Raw genomic sequence first — 15,050 nt, 5'->3', positions numbered from 1 at the left:
CCAACACAGGGATGGAACCTACATCTCTTGCATCTCCTGCATCGGCAGGTGGGTTCTTTACCAGCTGAGCTGTCTAGTGCAACATAAAATGATCTGTGTCTCCTCATGGGTCTGCCTCTGTCATGTTGAGAAATATTCCACCACCTCATTTGGTCTCAACAACAGCTCCTTTCTGTCTCATCTTCAGAGATCTGAAGACAGATCCACATAAAAACCTGTACACAAATGTTCATAGCAGTGTTATTCATAATAGCCCCAAAGTATCCATCAGGTGATGCATGGATAAATAAAATATGGTATATTCATTAAGCAGAACATTATTTGGTTGCAAAAGGAGAGAAGTACTGATGCATGCTACAATGTGGGAGAACCTTGAATGAAATCATGCTAAGTGAAAGAAGTCAGACACAAAGAACCTCATATTGTATGATTCCATTTATGCAAAATGTCCAGAACAGGCAAATCTAGAGAGACAGAAAGTAAGTAGATCAGTGGTTATGGTTATCTAGGGCTTTGGAGGTTGGGGGGCAATTGAGAGTATTAATGGGTATGGGGTTTCTTTTTAGGATGATGAGAAAGTTCTAAAATCGGTTGTAGTAATGATTGCACACTTTTGTGAGTATATTAAAACCTATTGACCTGTTGGCTTTAAATGGGTGGATTGTATGCTATGTCAGTTATATCCAAATAAATCTGTTATTAACATAATGAAAGCAGAATCGGTTACTCTGCTTAAGTCCCTGCAATGGCTCCCCTTGTCATTCAGTGTAGAATGCAAAGTCCTCATTCAGCCTTTCAAGATGCTGTGTGGTCTTGTCACTGGCTCTGCACCCCAGTTCCCTGATGGCTCGAAGCCAGGTCTTGCTTGCTCCTGCCTTGGAGCGATTGCCCTCCGTTTTTCCTTCCTCTTGGAATCCTTCCTTCACATACCCAGACGGTCCCACTTGCTCACTTTCCTTGGGTCTCCGCTTAACTTAGGGCACTTGGTCACCTAATCATCCAGGGCTTCCCTGACCACCTTATCCAAAATGGCACCCCACTCCATCACTCTCCATCTCTGTCTCCTGCTTCGTTTTCCTCCGTAGCCCTGGTTGTCTCCTCTTCTTTCTGCTATCATATGTTCTACTCATTTGTTTATTAAGTGTCCCCTCCAACTCCACCTCCCCTCTCTTCAACCAAATATAAGTTCCGTGTATGCAGAGATTTAAAAATTTTGGTCTTATTCATTGTTGTATTCATAGCCTAGTATATAGTTGCCATGTAGTCAATATTTCTTGAATAAAAGGAATAATGAAAGGCTTGGATGCCAAGTTTGCTGATGAGGAAAACCAAGTCTGGTATCCAAATATTAATTTAGTAAACATTACCAGAATGTCTACCACAGACCATGCCTGGGCCCTGGAGATGTAAAGATGCAAAATTCGGTAGAACTCAAGAGGGCCATTCCTTGGTGAGCCATACCTGATTCCCTGGTGGCTCAGATGGTAAAGAGTCTACCTGCAATGAAGAAGACCTGGGGTCGATCCCTAGGTCGGGAAGATCCCCTGGAGAAAGAAATGGCAACCCACTTCAGTATTCTTGCCTGGAAAGTGCCATGTATGGAGGAGCCTGGCAAGCTACAGTCCATGGGATCACAAAGAGTCAGACACGAGTGAGTGACTTGACTTTCTTTCTTTTAGGAGGGCCATGAGAACTGGATTGAAGTCTCTAGATGTGAAGTGATAAATGCCAACTGAGATTTTGCATCAGGGAAATGATTCTACCAGAATCTGACCAAAGATGGACTACCTTTTAGGGATGTGGGGAGTTGGAAAGCAGTGGAGTTGTTCCAAAAGTGACTCTCAACCCTAATTGCATATTAGAATCTGCTGGGAGCTCTTAAAAATTCCCATGTTCGGGCCACATCCCAGACAATTAAGTCAGAGTCTCTAAGGGCAGGGCCTGGCATCAGCATTTTAAGTTTCCCAGGTGATTCACGCTGCAGCCAGGGTTGAGAACCACTGTGTTAGATTTTAGGTTATAAGAGTGTTGGTGGTCCTTGTTACCTGATGGTACTGAGTACTGGGAAACAACTTCGTGACTAAATATACCCAAATTGTGGACAGGTCTGACAATATTTGAGGGGATTGGGTGCTATTTTACTTTAGTGTTCAGTGTAAAAGTCACATATCTCATATCTAGTGAACACATATGATGAAACATAGCTAATAAAACATACACTGTGAGTCATGACTGTGTTGTGGTTAGGCATGGAGACTACTGGAATTTGAGTCCCCCTTAATAGCCGTGTGTTGTTTGATAAGTTGCTTAAGCTCTCTGTACCTCAGTTTCCTCCTCTGCAAAATGGGAATATATTAGGATCTATCACATAAAGTCATTTTGTGTTTAATGAGTTAAATCATATAAATCTTTTAGAATAGGGCCTGGCACAGAGTAAGTACCAGTGAATGCTGGCTGTTATTCATTAATAAATAAGAAAGTCAATATCCCTTGCACATTTGACATAGATCACTAATCTTATTAAATTCTCTTGAACAAAATAAACTGCAACTATAAATGTCAGTAAATCTGATTCTTTTGAATGGTTCAAGCATATTAAACAGTAGAGAAAGTAGATACAAATTCATTGTGGATGAAACTTATGAATACTTTTACACCAAGATCAGTTACAGAAGTCCTTATCCCATGGAGTTTACTTTAATTCTTATTCATATTTTTAGAAAATCATGCTTTTAAAAAATTCATAGATAGAACTATAGAAATTACATTATCTGAACAGCAGAGAGAAAATAGACTGAAAATGAACAGAACCTCAAGAATCTGTGGGATTGTAACAAACAGTCTAACATCTGTGTCATTGGAGTTTTGAAAAGAGAGAAAAAACAGGAAGGAGTATAAAAGTATTCAAAGAGATAATAGCTGAAAACTTCTCAAATTTGGTAAAAGAATAAACCTACAGAGTCCAGAGGCTGAGTTAACGCCAGACAAGATAACTGAGAGAAACTTTTCACTAGGCAAAAATACTGGACTGCTAGGCCCTCCTCCAGGGGATCTTCCAACCCAGGAATAGAACCCAGGTCTCCCACATCCCAAGTGGATTCTTTACCATCTGAACTACCAGGGAAGTCCAAAAGAAACTTACACCAATGCATGAAAGTTCGACTCTTCAGAAATCAAACTTCTGAAAACTAAAGACATATCTTGAAAGCAGTGAGAGAGAAATGACATCTTACCTCTAGAGGAAAAACAATTCAGATGGCAGCAAATTTCTCACCAACATTCATGAAGTCCAGAAAAAAGGGGCATAACATTTTTCAAGTGCTGAAAGAAAAGAGCTGTCAATTCAAAATCCTATAACCAGTGAAAATATTCTTTAGGAATAAGGGGGAAGTCACAAGCTTCTCAGATGAAGAAAAACTAAGAGGGTTTGTTGCCTACTCTAAAAGAATGACTGAAAGTTCTCAAAACCAAAATGAAATTATAAACAAAGGAATATTTGAATATCAGGAAGGAAGAAAGTATGCAGCAAACAAAAAATATAGGTAACTGCAATAAGCTCTTTTTCTTCTTGGCTTTTCTAAGTTCTGTTTAATGGTTGAAGCCAAAATTATGGCATTGCCTGATATGATTCTTTTTGCCTTTTCATACTGTTCTTGTCCTGAATATTCATTGGAAAGACTGATGCTGAAGCTGAAACTCCAAAACTTTGGCTGCCTGATGCAAAGAACTGACTCATTGGAAAAGACCCTGATGCTGGGAAAGACTGGAGGCAGGAGGAGAAGGGGACGACAGAGGATGAGATGGTTGGATGGCATCACCGATTCAATGGACATGGATTTGAGTAAACTCCGGGAGTTGGTTATGGACAGGGAGGCCTGGTGTGCTGCGGTCCATGGGGTCACAAAGAGTCAGACACGACTGAGTGACTGAACTGAACTGAGTCTGTGCTAAGTTATGTATATACAATGTAATACCTAGAATGAACACTAAACAACCTATACTAATAAATGCACTAAAAATCAAAATGGAATTCTAAAAAATTTTCAAATAATCCACTGAAAGGCAAAGGAAATAAGAAATAGAGAAATAAGAAAGATAGAGAGAGAGAAATAGAGAACATATAGAAAACAGAGTGGCAGATTTAAGCCCTAATATATCATGATTATGTTAAATGTAAATGGCCTAAAAACACTAATTAAAAGACAGACCCAAGCAGAGTAGGTGTTCTTAAAGCTTGACCCAATTGTATGTTGTCTATAAGAAGTTCATTTCAAATATAATGATATATGCATATTGAAAGTTCACTTCAGTTCAGTCATTCAGTCATGTCCGACTCTTTGCGACCCTATGAACCACAGCACGCCAGGCCTCCCTGTCCATCACCAACTCCCAGAGTCCACCCAAACCCATGTCCATTGAGTTGGTGATGCCATCCAACCATCTCATCCTCTGTCCCCTTCTCCTGCCCTCAATCTTTCCCAGCATCAGGGTCTTTTCCAGTGAGTCAGCTCTTCACATCATGTGGCCAAAGAATTGGAGTTTCCACTTCAACATCAGTGCTTCCAATGAACACCCAGGACTGATCTCCTTTAGGATGGACTGGTTGGATCTCCTTGAAGTCCAAGGGACTCTCAAGAGTCTTCTTCAACACCACAGTTCAAAAGCATCAATGTCATGAACTTCCGTCCATAGTTCATCAAGCACTCTGTCTATCAGATCCAGTCCCTTAAATCTATTTCCTACTTCCACTATATAATCATAAGGGATTTGATTTAGGTCATACCTGAATGGTCTAGTGGTTTTCTCTACTTTGTTCAACTTAAGTCTGAATTTGGCAATAAGGAGTTCATGATCTGAGCCACAGTCAGCTCCCAATCTTGTTTTTGCTGACTGTATAGAGCTTCTCCATCTTTGGCTGCAAAGAATATACTCAATCTGATTTCAGTGTTGGCCATCTGGTGATGTCCATGTGTAGAGTCTTCTCTTCTATTGTTGGAAGAGGGTGTTTGCTATGACGAGTGTGTTCTCCTGGCAAAACTCTATTAGCCTTTGCCCTGCTTTATTCTGTACTCCAAGGCCAAATTTGCCTGTTACTCCAGGTGTTTCTTGACTTCCTACTTTTGCATTCCAATCCCCTATAATGAAAAGGACATCTTTTTTGGGTGTTAGTTCTAAAAGGTCTTGTAGCTCTTCATAGAATCGTTCAACTTCAGCTTCTTCAGCATTACTGGTCAGAGCATAGACTTGGATTACAGTGATATTGAATGGTTTGCCTTGGAAATGATCAGAGATCATTTGGTCATTTTTGAGAGTACATCCAAGTACTGCATTTTGGACTCTTTTGTTGACCATGATGGCTACTCCATTTCTTCTAAAGGATTCCTGCCCGCAGTAGTAGATATAATGGTCATCTCAGTTAAATTCACCCATTCCAGTCCATTTGAGTTCGCTGATTTGACATTCACTCTTGTCATCTCCTGTTTGACCACTTCCAATTTGCCTTGATTCATGGACCTAACATTCCAGGTTCCTATGCGATATTGCTCTTTACAGCCGTCGGACCTTGCTTCTATCACCAGTCACATCCACAACTGGGTATTGTTTTTGCTTTGGCTCCATCTCTTCATTCTTTCTGGAGTTATTTCTCCACTGATCTCCAGTAGCATATTGGGCACCTACTGACCTGGGGAGTTCATCTTTCAGTGTCTTATCTTTTTGCCTTTTCATACTGTTCCTGGGGTTCTCAAGGCAAGAATACTGAAGTGGTTTGCCATTCCCTTCTCTAGTGGACCACATCATGACCCAGATAATCACGATGGTGTGATCACTCACCTAGAGCCAGACATCCTGGAATGTGAAGTCAAGTGGACCTTAGGAAGCATCACTACGAACAAAGCTAATAGAAGTGATGGAATTCCAGTTGAGCTATTTCAATTCCTAAAAGATGATGCTGTGAAAGTTCTGCAGTCAATATGCCAGAAAATTTGGAAAACTCAGCAGTGGCCACAGGACTGGAAAAGGTCAGTTTTCATTCCAATCCCAAAGAAAGGCAACGCCAAAGAATGCTCAGACTACCGCACAATTGCACTCATCTCACACGCTAGTAAAGTAATGCTCAAAATTCTCCAAGCCAGGCTTCAGCAATACATGAACCGTGAACTTCCAGATGTTCAGGCCGGTTTTAGAAAAAGCAGGGGAACCAGAGATTAAATTGCCAACATCCACTGGATCATGGAAAAAACAAGAGAGTTCCAGAAAAACATCTATTTCTGCTTTATTGACTATGCCAAAGCCTTTGACTGTGTGGATCACAATAAACTGTGGAAAATTCTGAAAGAGATGGGAATACCAGACCACCTGACCTGCCTCTTGAGAAACCTATCTGCAGGTCAGGAAGCAACAGTTAGAACTGGACATGGAACAACAGACTGGTTCCAAATAGGAAAAGAAGTACGTCAAGGGTCTATATTGTCACCCTGCTTATTTAACTTATATGCAGAGTACATCATGAGAAACGCTGGGCTGGAGGAAGCACAAGCTGGAATCAAGATTGCTGGGAGAAATATCAATAACCTCAGATATGCAGGTGACACCACCCTTATGGCAGAAAGTGAAGAAGAACTAAAGAGCCTCTTGAAGAAAGTGAAAGAGGAGAGTGAAAAAGTTGATTTAAAACTCAACAGTCAGAAAACTAAGATCATGGCATCCAGTCCCATCATTTCATGGCAAATAGATGTGGAAACAGTGGCTGACTTTATTTTTGGTGGCTCCAAAATCACTGCAATGGTGACTGCAGCCATGAAATTAAGAGACACTTACTCTTTGGAAGGAAAGTTATGACCAACCTAGACAGCATATTAAAAAGCAGAGACATTACTTTGCCAACAAAGGTCCATCTTGTCAAGGCTATGGTTTTTCCAGTAGTTGTGTATGGATGTGAGAGTTGGACTATAAAGAAAGCTGAGCACTGAAGAATTGATGCTTTTGAACTGTGTTGTTGGGAGAAGACTCTTGAGAGTCTCTTGGACTGTAAGGTGATCCAACCAGTCCATCATCAGGGAGATCGGTCCTGTGTGTTCATTGGAAGGACTGATGTTGAAGCTGAAACTCCAATACTTTGGCCACCTGATGCAAAGAGCTGACTCATTTGAAAAGACCCTGATGCAGGGAAAGATTGAAGTCAGGAGGAGAAGAGGACAAGAAAGGATGAAATGGTTGGATGGCATCACCAACTCAATGGATATGAGTTTGAGCGGACTCTGGGAGTTGGTGATAGATAGGAAGGCCTGGTGTGCTGTGGTCCATGGGGTCACGAAGAGTCAGACACGACTGAATGACTGAACTGAACTGAACAGAAAGATAATATGAAAATCTCCAAACACTTAGAAACTAATTCCTCACTTCTGAATAATCCATGGGTCAAAAAAGATATTGCAATGGAAAATAAAAAATGCATTGAGTTGAATGAAAATACATCACATAAAATTTGTGGGATACAGCTAAACCAGTGTAGAGAGGTGGGATGTTTATCATTAAATGTATACTTTTGAAAAGAGGAAAAAAATCTCAACTCAATAATCTAAGCTCCCACTTCAATGGCCTAGAAAAGGAAGAATGAGCAGAAGGATGGGAAAAAGAAATATAAGACCTGAAATCAATGAAACTGAAAACAGAAAAAACAACCTCACAGAATTAGTTCTTTAAAAAGAGGATTAAATTTAAAAATCTCAAGTAATCCTGATAAAAAGAGAGAGAAAAGATGAAAGTTACCAAATGAATGAATGAGGAATGGATGAAGGAATCAAGGATATCACTATAGAACCTGCAGACATCAAAAGGGAGTACTCAAAACTCCACATGCAAACATTTAACAATTTGCAAGAAATAGAACACCTCCTCAGAAAATTCCATGACGTCTTACAGAAAAACCCTAAAGAACTTTCTGGCTAACTCATAAACTACCGCAGTGCACTCAGTATAAAGTAGATAATTGAAATAGCCCTATTTCATACAGATTTGAAAGGAAAAAATAAACCAGTTCTTATTTGTAGATGACATGATTGTCTATATAGAAAGTCTCAAAGATGTGACCAAAGGAAAAAAAAAAAAAAAACTTCTAAAACTAATAAATGAATTGAACAAGATTTAGGGTATAAGGTAAACATTCGAAATTCAACTTTATTTCAATATACTATCAGTGAGCATATGGATCCTGAAAAAAATAGAATACCATTTACTTTGCTCAAAATTGCAGTTGTTGCTGTTGTTTAGTCACTAAGTCGTGTCCAGGCTCCTCTGTCCAAGGAATTTCCCAGGCAAGAATACTGGAGTGGGTTGCCATTTCCTCCTCCAGGGGATCTTCCCAAGCCAGGGATCAAACCTGAGTCTCCTGTGTCTCTTGCATTGCAGGTGGATTCTTTTCCCCTTGAGCCATTGGGGAAACCCTGTATTGGTAAAGGGATAGACAATTAGATCAATGGAACAGAATAGGGAACCCAGAGACAGATCCACCAAATTTGCCTGATTGATTTTTGACAAAAGTGTAAAAGGAATTCAATGGAATAAAGATAACTTTTTAAACAAATGATGCTGCAGCAATTGGTCAATGATAGGCAAAAATAAATAAAATAAAAACCTCAACCTAAGCCTTGTACCTGATATAAAAATTAACTCATGGTCTTAAATATAAAACATAAAACTATAACTTACCAAACATCTCGAAAAAAATCTGAGAAAATCTACAGGATCTAGGGCTATGCGAAGAGTTTGACACTGAAAGCATGATACAAAAAAAGGAAAATTTCATCATTTTGACTCCACCAAAATTACAAGTGTTTGCTCTGTGAAAGGTCTGTTAGCAAGATGAAAAGCCAGGCTATAGACTGGGAGAAAAATTTTGCAAACAACATATCTATCATAAGACCAGTATGTAGGCTATATAAGGCACTCTCAAAACTCAACAGCAGAAAAAACAGTCCAGTGAGAAAATGGCAAACAACAGGAAGAGATAGTTTTCCCCAAAGAAGATATACGAATGACAAATAAGCACATGAAAAGATGTTAAGCGCCATTAGCCATTAAGAAAATGCAAATTAAAACCACAAGACTTCTCTACACTCCCATCAGTGTGGTTAAAAAAAAAAAATACAAGTCCAGTGTTGGCAAGGACATGGAGAAACTGGTTCACTTCTCCATTGCTAACAGAAATGTAATATAGTGCTAACAGTTTGGAAAATTGTTTGGCAGTTTCTTAAAAAAAAAAAAAAAACCGAGGACGCAACTGCCATACAACCCAGGACTGTCTTCCGTGCACTTATCCAGAAGGAACAAAAAGACTCCTCCAGGCAACCTGTAAAGTAGGAGACACTGGTTCAATCCCTGGGTCGGGAAGACCCCCTGGAGGAGGGAACGGCTACCCACTCCAGTATTCTTGCCTGGAGAATTCTATGGACAGAAGAGCCTGACGGTCGGACTATAGTCTGTGGGGTCCCAAAGAGTCAGACTCAACAAGTGATACAAACACACACAGGCTCCGACCTACAGATGACTGACTCACACCGGAAGAAAAATAAATACCAACTGCCAGAACTCCCAACAGACCTCTTTTGTAGTTCCGACTGATACTATCATCACCCCAGAGGCCAACGTCAAGGCCACGCAACTAGTATGCGGCAGAGGCGGTATACGAATCCAGTTAAGGCTAGTAAGTGATTCAATCCTCAGATTGTCTGGTGTGGCCCTTTTCACAGGCAAGTACGGAACCGTGAAGCCTCGGGCCGCATAGCTGGAAAGTCAGGCGGCTACTCGGTCTTCTGGGCTAGAGTGCGCTCCCCTGGTTCTTGGGTCCAACTTTTCCTAACTTTTCCGGGCCTCTTTCGCCCAGTCCCAGGGGAGCAGGCACCACCCTTTTCCTCCGGGAGGCGCGCGTAGTGGGGAGGGCGGGTCCCCGACCGCAGTCCCCTCCCCAGACCCTGCCCCCAGGCTATAAACCCGGAGCCGGGGGCCGGCGCGGGCAGTCCCGGGCTGGCCCGCTCCGCGGGGCGATCGCACAGATGGCGGCGCTGGCGACAGTGGCCAAGAAGGTGTGGAGCGCGCGGCGGTTGCTGGTGCTGCTGTTCACACCGCTCGTGCTGCTGCCGGTGGTCTTCGCCCTCCCGCCCAAGGTAACGCCGCCTCTCCTGGGCGGTCCCCCCATTCCGCCCGCCCTGGGCGGCCGCGCCACAGTCAGGACCCTGTCCTCCCGAGCCTCGGAGGCGGAATACCGCAGAGGTCCCAGTCTAGATTTCACCAGACCCCACCTCCCCACCCGCTGCGTTCCCTCGCTTTCCCTGCCTTGCACTGCTGTGAACACAATTCCCCTTTCCCAGCTGCGGTTGCTCCTGGGAGCCCTGGGTCCCACTAGCCTTCTGGATCTTGTCATTTCTGCAGCAATGATTCCTCTTTATCGAGCTCTGACTGTGTGCTTGGTGATGTGTTGAACATTTCACTTGATAATCACAAGAAACTTGATGCTTGGCAAGCTCAAGCTTAATGAATGGCAAGCTGTGTGATCTGGGGCTTAACCTCTCTGAACTTCAGCTTGTTCATTTGTAAACACTGGGGAAATGATCATACGGATCCATTGGACAGTGGTGAATATTAAAAAGAGGCAATATATGTTAATCTCTTTGAACTGAGCCTGGTACCCAGTAAGTGCAGAAGACTGCACTGGCTGGTCTGTATCAACGTGCCATATATGATGGAGACAGCCAAGATTTAAGAAATGCTTACTGGGAGCAAGTGTGAGCACAGTCGTGTCCTACTCTGCGACTCCATGGACTGTAGCCCACCAGCTTCCTCTGTCCATGAAATTATCCAGGCAAGAATACTGGAGTGGGTTGCCATGCCCTCCTCCAGGGGATCTTCCCGACCCAGGGATCGAACCCACGTTTCCTGCAGTGCAGGCAGATTCTTTACCATCTGAGCCACCAGGGGCAAGGTGCAGCGCTAAACTTTTGCCTACGTGCTGCATCTGACTTAATCCAGACTGAAAATGCCCCTCTGAGTGGGGAGGGTTATTTGCCTTATTTTCCAGAGGAGAAAAGTGAGGCTGGGAGAGAAGTGTCTTGCTCACAGTCACACAACAGGCAGCTGAGTGGGATCAATCCCTGGCTTATCAGAATCCAGAACCTAGGTTGTTTCTAGACTCTCAAAGAAAGTAATCCATAGAAGATCAAAGGCTGCTGATTGAGGTCGGGAGTGTCATGACAAAATTCATCACCAGTGGGAGAAGGAGATGGTATCGCAGGTCCCCCGGTGGGTCCCTCACCTGTGCCCAGCACATTCGGGGCACCAAGATTAGGTGTGAGGCTCGTTAGACAAGGCTTCTACCTCCAAGAAGTTGTTTCACTGTCCCTCAATGAGATATTCTTCAGTTGCTAAGTCGTGTCCGACTCTTTGCAACCCCGTGGACTGCAGACCACCAAGCTCCCCTTGTCCTTCACTGTCTCCCTGAGTTTGCTCAAACGCATCTCCATTGAGATGCGTTTGAGCAAACTCCATCCAACAATAAGATATTACTCATTAATTGCCATCAATGAAACATTAAATGTTCATAAAAATAGAAGTAAAGAGAGGGTATAATTTAGTGAGACCAGGGGAGTGGGGAGAAGTGTTCAGAGAGGGCTGCCTGGAGGAAGGGGTGAGGAAGTGATACTAAGAAGATGGTGTCGAAAGATCCAGGACAAATTCTTCGGTGTGGAATTATCCTAGCAATTAGACTTTCTTGACATGCAAGGGAAAAACAATAAATGCTGGTGTAAGGATTAGGTTGCTTATTTAAAAGCCGTCCCATCCCTGGCCACTTGCTAACTTCAGGACCTTGCACCCATCTCCTTTCTTCTTTGGGTCTCCTTTTCCTTGTCTATAAGGTGGAGGATTGCCATGCTAGCTTCCGACATTTGATGTGAGGGTCTGAGCAAAGACGTTGCCTCACTTTGTGAAGCATCACTGGTGGAAGGCAGGATGGGTCTGGGGGGTCCCAGGCGGAGTTCTGGGGAAGGAGTGATGAAACACACAGGGTCTCTCTTCTCTGCAGAGGGTTCTGAAAGCTCCGCTCTGCAGTGAACCCAGGGGCAGGTCCAAGTGTTATGGGGCCAGAAACTTGTACTAATTGAGGGGCTTTCTTTAAGAAAAAGCATACAGATTTACAAGTACACAATTTAGTACATGGCTTGGGAGTGGCTCTGAACCTTTAAAAGCTTCATTAGCTTCACAGTGAACCCACTTCCATATGACCCCCAGTGTGGTAGGTAACAGCGCATGTCTGATTGATAAGGTGTTTCACTGTGCTTCACTCTTCTGTGCTGAGTTTCTCAGGTGTTGTCCTATGTAATATCCACATCACCAGGGAGTCAACTGCTATTAGCATGGAACAGGTGAAGAAATGGAAGCTCAGCAATGTTAGGTGACTTGTCCAAGGTCACACAACCTGTACAAAGCCAGAAGGCATTGTCTGTGTCTGACCACTTCGCTTTATACTCTTTCTTTAGTTCTAATTGAGTGAGAATGTCTCCTGATTCCCTCAGGATCCCCAGTGGGGACTCTTTGTGTGGCTCTAGATCTCACTGCCTTTTAAACTCGCTAATAAATCAGGGCCTCCTCCCAGGAGGCAGCTCTGGCTTCTTGGGAGATCTTAGCCTCCCTCAAGTCTCTATCAGCACACTCAAAGCCCCCTCTTCCTCCATGTTATATGTATATGTTTATCACATTGTATTATTATCATATTCTTGGATGTTAATAACTGACATGTTTCTTAATCTAATGTAGAAGGCGAATAAAAGCATCCTTAGAGAATAGTGAGCAGAGAAATTTGTGGTTTTTGTTGGTCTATGACATACGCATAAAGCAAACAGAGTGGGTGTGCTATGCACACAGTTTCAAAGCAATTCCTGTAATCTTAACCAGTTTAATCCTGTGATAACCTCTCCAGATGAAGGCTGGCACTATAAAAAAGTGTGCTTTTTGTGCAAATGAAGCTTCAAGGCAAGTGTGCTCAGTGTCCACCCTCACCCCTAACATTAGGCTGCTGCTTCTAAGCCTCTTTCACCTAGAAATTCTGGAACCACCAATGCCTGTTATAGGGTTCATATCCCAAAAACTTTTGCAAAATTGTTGATATCAGGGAAGAAGTTTGAGATCCTTGGCATTGGTCATTTGCCCCTCACTGGGTCCTGCTTTTCCACCTTGATAAGGTCTCCAGCATCGCTGCTCTGATGTTCCAGAAGTCTGTATGATTGTAACGGTTGGTTATCATGCACCTGTCCCCTGGCGACTGGTGAGGGAGGCTGCAGGGAGGCTGGGGTTAATCTGAAGGGTAGAGCCAGGGCTGGGGGCGGGGGATGGGAACAATTCTTACATTATGTCCTCCTGGCTTGGAACACTGTCAGCAGGGGTGAAAAGGAGTGGGATGCCCTTCTGGAATGCAGTGGCTGCAATTTCCAGGGCCACGGGGATCATGGCTCTTACCCCAAAGAGTGCCAGAGACTGAGGAAGTCAGGATCCTGCCAGAGGGACTGCCTCACAGTTTTCTAAGAATGGCCATCCTGGGAGCTGGGTGTTAGAGGACTGGCCTTGGGCGGCTAGGGGAGACAGAGGAGAGTATTAAATCAAGCTTGCAAATAAGCACCAGCCCCATGTATTTGCAGAGAATCTCACCTTCTTTCCCAACTTACTAAAAGCAAATCTTGCTGGACTGACCATCTGGCCATCAAGAGTGCTTCCAGTGGGTACTTCCACTGGCTCTTTCTAAGGATGCTTTGAGAGGGAGGAGGCATGTAGGAGTGGGGGGACTCTGGGCAGGGCCTCCTCCCAGGCTGCAGGTCTGGCTTCTCGGGAGATCTTTTGTTGTTGTTCAGTTGCTCAGTCATATCGACTCTTTGCGACCCCATGGACTGCAGCACACCAGGCTTCCCTGTCCATCACCAACTCCTGGAGTTTACTCAAACTCATGTCCATCGAGTTGGTGATGCCATCCAACCATCTCAGCCTCTGTCGTCTCCTTCTCCTCCTGCCCTCAATCTTTCCCAGCATCAGGGTCTTTTCTAATGAGTTGGCTCTTTGCATCAGGCGGCCAAAATACTGGAGTTTCAGCTTCAACATCAGTCCTTCCAATGAACACCCAGGACTGATCTCCTTTAGGATGGACTGGTTGGATCTCCTTTCAGTCTGAGGGACTCTCAAGAGTCTTCTCCAACACCACAATTCAAAAGCATCAGTTTTTCACTGCTCAACCTTCTTTCCGGTCCAACTCTCACATCCATACATGACTACTGGAAAAAACATAGCGTTGACTAGACAGACCTTTGTTGGCAAAATAATCTGACTTCACTAATTTTAGCCTCCCTCAAGTCTTTATATCAGCACACTGAAAGCCCCCTCCTGTTATATGCATGTATTTATCATGTTATATTATTGCCATGTTCTTGGATGTTCGTGACTAACATGTTTCTTTATGTAATGTACAATGGGAATAAAAGCCTCTGGGCAGGACGCTCCAGAGCATTGTGAAGGCTGTGCAGCACACAGAGAGAAGTGAGGAGGCGAAATGAGACCGAACCCGCCCGCACTCCACCTGCCGAACCTGGCCTCCCGGTGCAGTGCTGGGCCCACTGAGGAAGAGCCCCTCTCCCCAGTTTGCACGAAGGTGTTGTCTGGCTTGCAGCAGTCTTGCTCTGGGGTGGCAGTTACACCTGTGAAGTCAGAGGCCCACTGTTTTGCATTCACCTAATCTCCATGAGTGGGGTATGTTCAGGTGGATGACCAAGAAAATGGGCCTTTCCTTCCCAGTTTTGAGGCTTTGGAATCAGAACTGGATTCTCATTCCACATCCCTGGTCTGTGACCTTAGGCAAGTCGTTTGACTTCTCTGGGCCTCGGTCTCTTCAGTGGTAACACGCCCATAGTATCACCTTCTCCCCTGGTTATTCTTTGGGCCTAGTGAAATCATATGATATGCTGGCATCATAACTTCGTACTTTTTCATTCAGCCCTCAAGGTATGTTTTCACTCTCC

General features: G+C 43.6%; 1 protein-coding gene across 4 annotated transcripts in view; it reads left to right on the top strand.

The window, feature by feature from the left end:
* The first annotated feature begins 9,603 nt into the window (after window positions 1-9,603).
* The window catches only part of SLC13A3 (solute carrier family 13 member 3), an 83,659-nt gene continuing 78,212 nt past the window's right edge, over window positions 9,604-15,050 (top strand). For 3 of the 4 annotated variants that reach the window (XM_059892631.1, XM_025000635.2, NM_001080288.2), the window contains 1 exon segment: window positions 10,015-10,163. Coding sequence is in view for 2 of the 4 variants with exons in the window: in XM_025000635.2 (XP_024856403.1) it covers window positions 10,053-10,163 (111 nt within the window). In the remaining 2 variants the exon portion in view is untranslated. 4 annotated transcript variants of the gene reach the window in all.

The sequence above is a fragment of the Bos taurus genome, chromosome 13 (genome assembly GCF_002263795.3).
Source record: "Bos taurus isolate L1 Dominette 01449 registration number 42190680 breed Hereford chromosome 13, ARS-UCD2.0, whole genome shotgun sequence".
Taxonomy (NCBI): domain Eukaryota; kingdom Metazoa; phylum Chordata; class Mammalia; order Artiodactyla; family Bovidae; genus Bos; species Bos taurus.
The sequence above is the reverse complement of the archived record's forward strand: the minus strand, read 5'-3'. Positions and strand labels throughout refer to the sequence as shown.